The 8515-nt window shown below is 41.5% G+C and overlaps 1 protein-coding gene across 1 annotated transcript in view; it reads right to left on the bottom strand.

Annotated features, from left to right (window-relative positions):
- Positions 1-15: 15 nt before the first annotated feature.
- avpr2l (arginine vasopressin receptor 2, like) overlaps positions 16-8515 on the bottom strand; it is a 35833-nt gene continuing 27333 nt past the window's right edge. The window contains exons 3-5 of the mRNA XM_063217820.1: positions 6687-6979; positions 170-375; positions 16-49 (exon numbers count right to left, since the gene is read on the bottom strand). Coding sequence (XP_063073890.1) covers positions 16-49; positions 170-375; positions 6687-6979 — 533 coding nt within the window. The remainder of the gene's footprint in view (positions 50-169; positions 376-6686; positions 6980-8515) is intronic.

Raw genomic sequence — 8515 nt, 5'->3', positions numbered from 1 at the left:
AAGGAAAATAATAGATTAATAAAGTAGATCAATCAATAAATGAGATCCCCTCCTCACAATTCAAGGTACTGTTGATATTTTTAAAAGATGCCCAACAACCCCCCCCATCTCTCTCTCTCTCACACACACACACACACACACACCACCACACAGTTCCACTTCGGCGCACCTGTCTCCGTCCGCGTCCACCCTCTGGAGTGAGAAGATGAAGAGTTGTGGCGTGCTGAAGAGGAGCGAGACCAGCCAGGCCGCCCCGATGGCCAGGTATCGCCGCAGCGAGCTCTTGAAGAAAGACACCATGGGCCGGCACACCGCGTGGTACCGGTCTATCGTCATGGCAACGATCATGTAGGTGGAGGCGAACATCCCCACCACCTGGAGTAATAACGATACAGTAGCAGCCAGGGCTTTAAAGGAACACTGTGCAGGAAATGGTCAAGATAGGTACTGCAACTATGCTGCTCATTGAAACTGGGCTGCCTATTGCCAAATTTGATCTTTACATGAAAGTTTACTTGTAATAAACTAATATTTTCTAATATGGCCCAAATAGAGTCATTTTTGCAGCTAAAAATGGCTATTTTGAGAAATTCAAAATGGCGGACCATGGAAGAGATCCCCCTTTCCATGTATGAAAAGTGCAATTTTTCCAGTCATAATGAATACTTAGAATTTGATGGTGGTGTTAAGTATCCATGAAAAAGGTAACATTAGTGAATGGGTAGCATGAATTCTGGAAATAAACAACTACAAATCTCACACAGTGCACCTTTAAAGGAACACTTTTTTGATGTTCACATATTTGCAGTGTTTCCATGGGAACGCCCCCGCGTGACGTAGCCGAACGCAGCCAGATGATGTGAATCAGGTTAGTGTTTCCAAGCATTAATCATGAATGTGCACATCATTTTCTTCTCAGTGTTTTCAGTACTTAGATTAATTGGTATCACAATTATTAGTATAGCTTAGCATAATAACTGGAAGTAAATAGGAGCATTAGCATCAAGCCACAAGTGATCACAGGGCAGGATTAGATGTTTTGCACTCTGGTGAATTTTACATTAATTTTAAACAAGTTTATAAGTACATGTAATGATGTCTTGTTTGCTCCCATAGACTTGCATTCCTACGCTTGATTTGGCTCTAGGCTACTGTTAGACTTGGTAATGCAAACATATAGACATAGACATAGACATAGACACTGGACTTAACTACATATGAGCAGTTTCTTGAAATTAGGTGGACTGTTCCTTTAAGGATAAGTTCAGTCAATTTCAACATGCAGTTGTAATGCTCACACTAACCTGGACTTCTCAGTACCTGAGATTTTTTTTTCTATTCAGATCCTGGTCATTGTAATGGGGGCAGCTATTTCTTTACCTTACAAAAAAAGCATTTTTATTTATTCCCAAAAATATCCAAAAGGTTGTGCAACATCAGCAGACAACTAGCAAACAGTGATACCTTTTGGGAAAATATTTGGAGTAGGCCTATGTCAAAAAAAATCTGCCCCCATTAGAATAGCTCAAATCTCTGAAAGGGCTGAGCCAAAAAATGCAGCATCACTGGGTACTGACAAGCCAAGGGTAGCGTGAGCAATACAACAGCATGAAATTGAAATTCTTTTTTCATCACCAGCCAAAATGGCTAGTGGGTAGGGCTGCACAATTAATCGAAAAATAATCAAAATCATGATAACATAGTGAATTCGAATTCATGATTTTAATCGTGATTTAATCGTGGCAATAGTGACCTACTTTTGAGAGCGTCCTTGAAGCCAGAACATACTGACAGGCTGGTGTTTCTGGCCTGAAATCTGTCCACTTAAGTTTCATGCTATTGCCTTTACATAATTATTACAATTCATTTTATTTTTGTCATCCCGTATGTAATTCATTCTTGGTTATATTTCATCTTGATATAATTTTCAAAAAAATCAGCAAAAATCAATTATCGTGATGAATAATCGTGATTATGATTTTGACCAAAATAATCGTGATTATGATTTTTTTCCATAATCGTGCAGCCCTACTAGTGGGTGTTAATTTTACAACCCAAATGCCCTCACTAATGGGTCAACGTTGCTAGATAGTAAGGTGCTGTTTTCTGCCGGCCAAACTGAAATTTCCCGCACGTTTGGCCAGTTGACTGGTGTTCATTTAGAGCCCTGATACAGATGAACTTTATTACAGGCTCAGGGCCCAATAGGCAGACACACAACATACACATAGCAATACAATATGTATGCAGGAAAAAGAAGAAATAATAAATAAATTATGAAAAAAAACAGCAATGATGCCAAAGCATATACAAACTATATGTCATGACAGTCTTAAAAGGCAGCCATACCAATGTTTCCACATATATGATTGGTATCGGACAGAGCTATATCTAGCACTTGTGAGAACCATTATAATCTGATTTCAGACTTATCCAAACGGCACATGAACTTAAAACCAATGTTGTGCGTGAACGCGTTCAAAAGAACGCGTTCATTGAACGCGCTCATTTTTTCGTGAACGCTGAACTGAACGCAACACATTTTTTAATAAAGAACTTGAACGTGAATTAGTTCACATTGCGTGTCATGAACGGCAGACATCACTGTAAATGAACGTTGGAATTTGTTTTGCATTGAAAGCTGAGTGACATCTGTTTTCTCTTTTGAAACGCAACGAGAGAAAGTTCCCCCCTTCTCTCTCTCGCTGGTGCCGCTTGTATCATCAGTGAGAATAGGTGAATAGGAGTTCTATGCTGTCGATCAACATTGACGGAAGAACGTGAGCGAGAACTTGTTGTCACGATGTGGGTGTTATTAAATACAGCGCATTTGCAGTCGGCCACAAATATGAACGAGACGATGAGCTCGCACCGGTTTGCTCTACTAACACACCACGTGTGAGGAGTGGGGGGACAGGCAGTGAGGAGGAGCTGAAGTGGGGACCTGCACAAACTTGTGTAGAGGTGTGAGACAAGACCCATATACACACGTGAGTGAGTTGTTGACCAACCAGTTCATGGGCGCGTGACCTCGGAGGCAGTCCGCCGACGAGCGTTGAAGGGGATAAGCAACTGCAGAGGTTGCAAGATCTGACTGCAGCCGCATTCATCCCGCGATAGTTTTACATCATGTGACATGTCACCTCGTCAACGCAACGTCGACGAAATTTCGAAGTTTGACAGGAAATCTAACCGTCATGCAGCATTTTGATCCAGGGTGTATTGCTGTCTTCATGCGCATATCTGCGTTGATGTCATGTCGAATGTACTTATTTTCTTTTGACATCTGTGTGCGCAATGCATTGTGGGCAACGTAGTGTCCGGCTGAGAATAGTTGAATAACATAGGCTTAGTTAATAAGGGCGTTCGTGATGGCGTAATTTTGACGAAGTTGAAAATTTGCTAGGCAGCGAGCATGCTCAGTGTGTCCGCGTGAAGCATCATGGTTAGAATTTGCCGTTCACGACGCAGTTGAAGGGAGTGACCTCTGCGCGGCAGTCGTGTCACATGGCGTTGAACCATCGCGGGAACAAAAGTTTTGTCAAGCAACTCCGCAGTAGCAGAAAGCTACTGCCGGGCAAGAAGACCTCCTCCATGATGTGAGGAATCTGCCGTGATTGGTGTTCATAGCTCATGTGATTCATGTGTGTGTAGTTGAACGTGCTTCATTTTCTACATGCTGAAATGCATTTCATGCACAAATGCAGCATACTCAGAGTGGTATCATCCATATGTATGGTCGCACAACCCACTTACAACAGTAAAAAAGAGAAACAAACCACCCTGTCGTCAGATGCTCCATCTTCGCCACGTTAGGTGTGTATGCCCTTGGTTACAAATTCAGTACTATTCCGTGGGCCGCCTGTCCGACGGTTAGAGTAGTGGTTGCGCGCCTGACTTCCAATCGTGAAGTCCCCGGTTCGAAACTGCATCGAAACACAGGAAGTCTTTACTTGCTGATGGTTAATGTGGAAACAGAGCCGTTGTGAGAGACTTATCTTGTCTTTGATGTATGAAAGTGCACGAAACAGAGTGGCCTTTGTGGTTGGCGCGCCATGGTAAAGCTACATATTGAACACCTGGGTTCAATCCTCGCAGGATGAGTTGGCGCTGTTAAGTAATTTTAAAACGGTCCTATCTGAATGACGACTTTGGTCCCAAAACACAAAATGAATAGCCTAAAGTGAGTACTAATTAACTGAAATATTACATGGAAGTGAAGCCAAATCATCACAAATTTAATTAACATTTGAACCATGGTTCACTGAGTGATAACCTGTATCTCTACCACAAGACCACCCGATTTCTTTCCGAGAAGCAGAGAGTCTCGCATTTCACAAGCATGTGCCGACGATGGTGGGCGTCATGGAATTAGCGCCATGATGATTTAATTCCACAAGAGGGCGCCCTGGTACACCCGCTGTCAAAATAGGTAGATCCACCCACAGACCTATAGATCCACCTTCTTTGCCGCTGTTGAAATCTCGTCGTCCTGATGTGTCCAGCTTGGTTGCGACGCAGTTATCCCCTCCTTTTTATGACCAAGCAAATCACGTTTTGATCAAATCTTTTGCTGCGTGGTTGCAAACGAGCCTATTGCTGCTTACGCACGACGTTACCCATGATGAATTGCGGCGGAGAGAGAGAGAGAGAGAGAGAGAGAGAGAGAGAGAGAGAGAGAGAGAGAGAGAGCGCGAGAGAGGGAGAGGCAGACAGACCAAGCGCTGCATTTAAAATGTGGTTCGTGGAAGGGATGGCACGGAGACAGACACCGATTATCCTTATGAACATGTAAACCACCTGCGCAGCAAAAACAGTAAGGACATCCACAACGTCCTGTTCGAATTTGAAACGGCACATTAAGTTAAAACATCCATCCAGTGTGAATGCATTTGCACGCCCTCGAGGGTCATAAGGGAGGAAAGGGAGAGAAGACCCCTACCAAGCCCAAACGTAGCAAAGTGCCAGCAGCCTCCAAGAGGTCCGTGATGGTCTCACAGGTGCAGGTAGATCAACTGATTATCGACTACTACATTGTGGAAGATGTACAAACTCTAAACAAAAAAATCACTGTATCACATATGTTACTATAAGTGTGTTACATAAGATACACAATATATATATATAAAATATAATATTCACTTCGTCAATGCTCTTCACTATCTACTTTCAAATCTAAGCTAAAGACACACCTTTTCTCTTCTGCTTTTTAACTTCACTGACAGGCACTTCCACTTATTTTAATTATCAGTCTATTTTTTTTATTTTATTTTACATATTATTTTTCCCACTCATTTTTATTTTATTTTCAAATGCATTCTACTTCTTTTTTCTTATTTTAAAAAACATTTATTTTATTGTAAGTTACTTTTATTTCTATTTTATTCTTGCATTTTTATTACTCTCCTATTGTTAATTCACTGAAGCTTTGTTATACTTTCTCTACTGTTATGTATTTGTTTTTGATTGTAAAGTGTCCTTGGGTATTTTGAAAGGCGCTCAAAAATAAAATGTATTATTATTATTATATATATATATTATATATATATATATATAGGCCTAGGCATATTTGTGCATTTGACTTTTGCCTTCATTAGGTCTACCTTCATTCAAGAGTTTTGCTCATGTAAATTAATTCATACACAAACGGCTATATAATATAATATCATATAACATTATATCATATTTCACATTATATATATTATTTATTTATTTATTTATTGAAATGCTTGTAGACTTCATTGCACTAGGCTAGAACTGGTCTACCTTGTCTGTTCTGCATGCTGCAAGTTTCATCACCTGGTATGAAACCCACAATTGCAGCGTCATGAGCAAATGTCTAGTCAGTTTCAAAGAATGTATGATTTCTATCTCGTGGTGTGAAAAAGTAGGCCTATTTATTTGAATATTTCACGAAAAAAAAAGAACTGAACTGAACTTTGAACTAGTTCACAATTAAAATTGTGAACTTTGAACGTGAACTGTTCACTTTGAGCATCTATGAACTGAACTTGAACTAGTTCAGAAAATCTGTGAACTGGCACAACACTGCTTAAAACATTAGGTTCCTCAAGAGAGCTTGTAAAGTACATAGTCCTGAGTCACAAAATAGTTTACTAGCACTGCAACTCCTGGGCTTTTTCAGCAGAATCTTCATGCAGTCATTATATGCTACTTGGAGTTTACGCATTGTCTCTTTTTTTGTAGTGGATCCATAATGGAGCTGCATACATAGGGCTACAGTAGGCACGAAACAAGCTTACTCTCACACCATCAGGACAGTAATGAAATGTTCTTACTAATATGCTTGTACATACAACATTCGTCTCTAGTAGTAACACTAAGCCTAACTGTATTTGTATGGCAACATTTCATACAGGACACGCAGCTCAATAGGCCTATGCTTAACAGACAGATTAACAAGAATGTTAAAAACAATTAAAAAAATGATGAAATGAAGTAGAAGAGATTAAAAAATTGATAGACCAACAAAATAATTAAGAGAAATAAAATAAAATTTAAAAAAAAAAGAGTTGATAAGAATTTAATAGGACATTCGTGTTGACAGTGTGGGGAAGTTTATTTAGATTAGCTCTTAGCTTAGTTGTAGGCCTATTGTTTTCGTTGAAGACACCACATTTAATAAGATAAATTAAATAAGATATAAAAAAGTAGGTAGGCCTAACCTGCAGGTACTTCACGGTTCGGCAGAGCGGGTCCGAGCCTCGGAAATCGCGCGTAATCTCCATGGAGAGCTGCGGGAGCACTTGGAAGAACGCGACCACCAGGTCCGCGAGACACAAGTGGAACAGGAACAGCTGCGTTCTGGAGTTCCTCTTGCGCTTCCTCCAGAGCGCGTACAGCAGAGAGAAATTCCCAAAGCACGCCAGCGCGAAAATAGTCCCCAAAATACCAGCTTTGATGAGCGCCAAGTAATCCTTGTTGTCGCCAGCAGCAGCATCACCTGCCCCGCTCTCATCTGGGGAGAAAGACGACGAGTTCATTTGAAATGTGAGATTCAAAAAAGCCGACATGAGTAAGGTCTGGTGACCGAAAACGTCGTGCACTTGTGGCGGGTAGCACTTTTAGCACTTATGTAAAGCAATAAAGAAATTATTGCATTAGCCACCGGAGTGGGAGTTCCACTCCTTGCTGCCGATTTAATAATCCAGACATTTTCCTGAGCTCTGACAAAATTGTATAAAGCTGTTCGAAGCTCCGATGCTGCACATCCAGTTTCCATGTGCTGGTGAAGTAAGTGCAGCCATCAGTAATCCATCCAAGGAGAAGCATCACACACTACTCTATTGGACTTGGTTTTGCTGCTTTTTGCTCTCCGTTAGGTTCACATCCAGTGTGGTTGTACTTGATGCTCTCCTCACGTTGCTGAGGAGAGGAGGAGAGGAGGGCGTGTGTGTGTGTGTGTGTGTGTGTGTGTGTGTGTGTGTGTGTGTGTGTGTGTGTGTGTGTGTTTGTGTGTGTGTGTGTGTGTGTGTGTGTGAGAGAGAGAGAGAGAGAGAGAGAGAGAGAGAGAGAGAGAGAGAGAGAGAGAGAGAGAGAGATTGGCGTCCTCTCCTTCCTTCAGTGTGTGATGTTGAGGTTCAGTCAATTTCAATCCCGCGGTGGGGACTCCGCTGTTACGCACAGACACACGCTAGTGTTGATGTTCGATTTCCATACTCACCACGGATGACGCCAACCTCTCTCTCTCTCTCTCTCTCTCTCTTTCTTGCTTTCTTCATTCCTTTCTTTCTTTTTTTCCTTCTTTCTTTCTCTCTCTCTCGTTCTTTCTTTCTTTCTTTCTTTCTTTCTTTCTTTCTCTCTCTTTCTTTCTTTCTTTCTTTCTTTCTTTCTTTCTTTCTTTCTCTCTCTCTTTCTCTCTCTCTCCCTCCCTCTCTCCCTCCCTCCCTCTCTCTCTCTCTCTCTCTCTCTCTCTCTCTCTCTCTCTCTCTCTCTCTCTCTCTCTCTCTCTCTCCCCCACCTCTCCTCAGCACAGCCTGTACCCTCTATGCCTTCAGGTGCCGTGTGCTTCTGTATCTGCTGTATAGTACTCTCAATGGAATCAGCTGTTTCTGTACTATATTGGTGCAGAGGGGGATGTAAAGGTACACATAGTAGTTACCCACCTGAGGTATTACCTTAAATGTTTATTACCGCAGGTATTGCCATTAGGGTTGCCACCAATGATACAGTAAGTAATGTAGACCTCCTTGGTTGCCACCTTTCAGAAATGAAAATAGAGAGAAATTACATGCAATTTCCTGCATTTTAACCAAATTGTGGTCCGTTTCATCCTTGGCTATTCATGAAAATAAGGAACTTTAAGGAAAAATGAGGAAAAAGTAAGGGACTTCCAAATAAGGGACGATTCTGTATTTCAAGGGACGGGTGGCAACCCTAAACCAGATAGCCTACATGTATCCTATAAATCACCTGAAATATGACCTCTCTGTATATTCTCCTCATCTCTCCTCACTCCTCCGCCTGTGTGCATCACTGTACTGCAGCAACATGC

The sequence above is a fragment of the Engraulis encrasicolus genome, chromosome 15 (assembly GCF_034702125.1).
Source record: "Engraulis encrasicolus isolate BLACKSEA-1 chromosome 15, IST_EnEncr_1.0, whole genome shotgun sequence".
NCBI classification, from domain to species: domain Eukaryota; kingdom Metazoa; phylum Chordata; class Actinopteri; order Clupeiformes; family Engraulidae; genus Engraulis; species Engraulis encrasicolus.
This window is presented reverse-complemented; position numbering and strand designations above follow the sequence as displayed.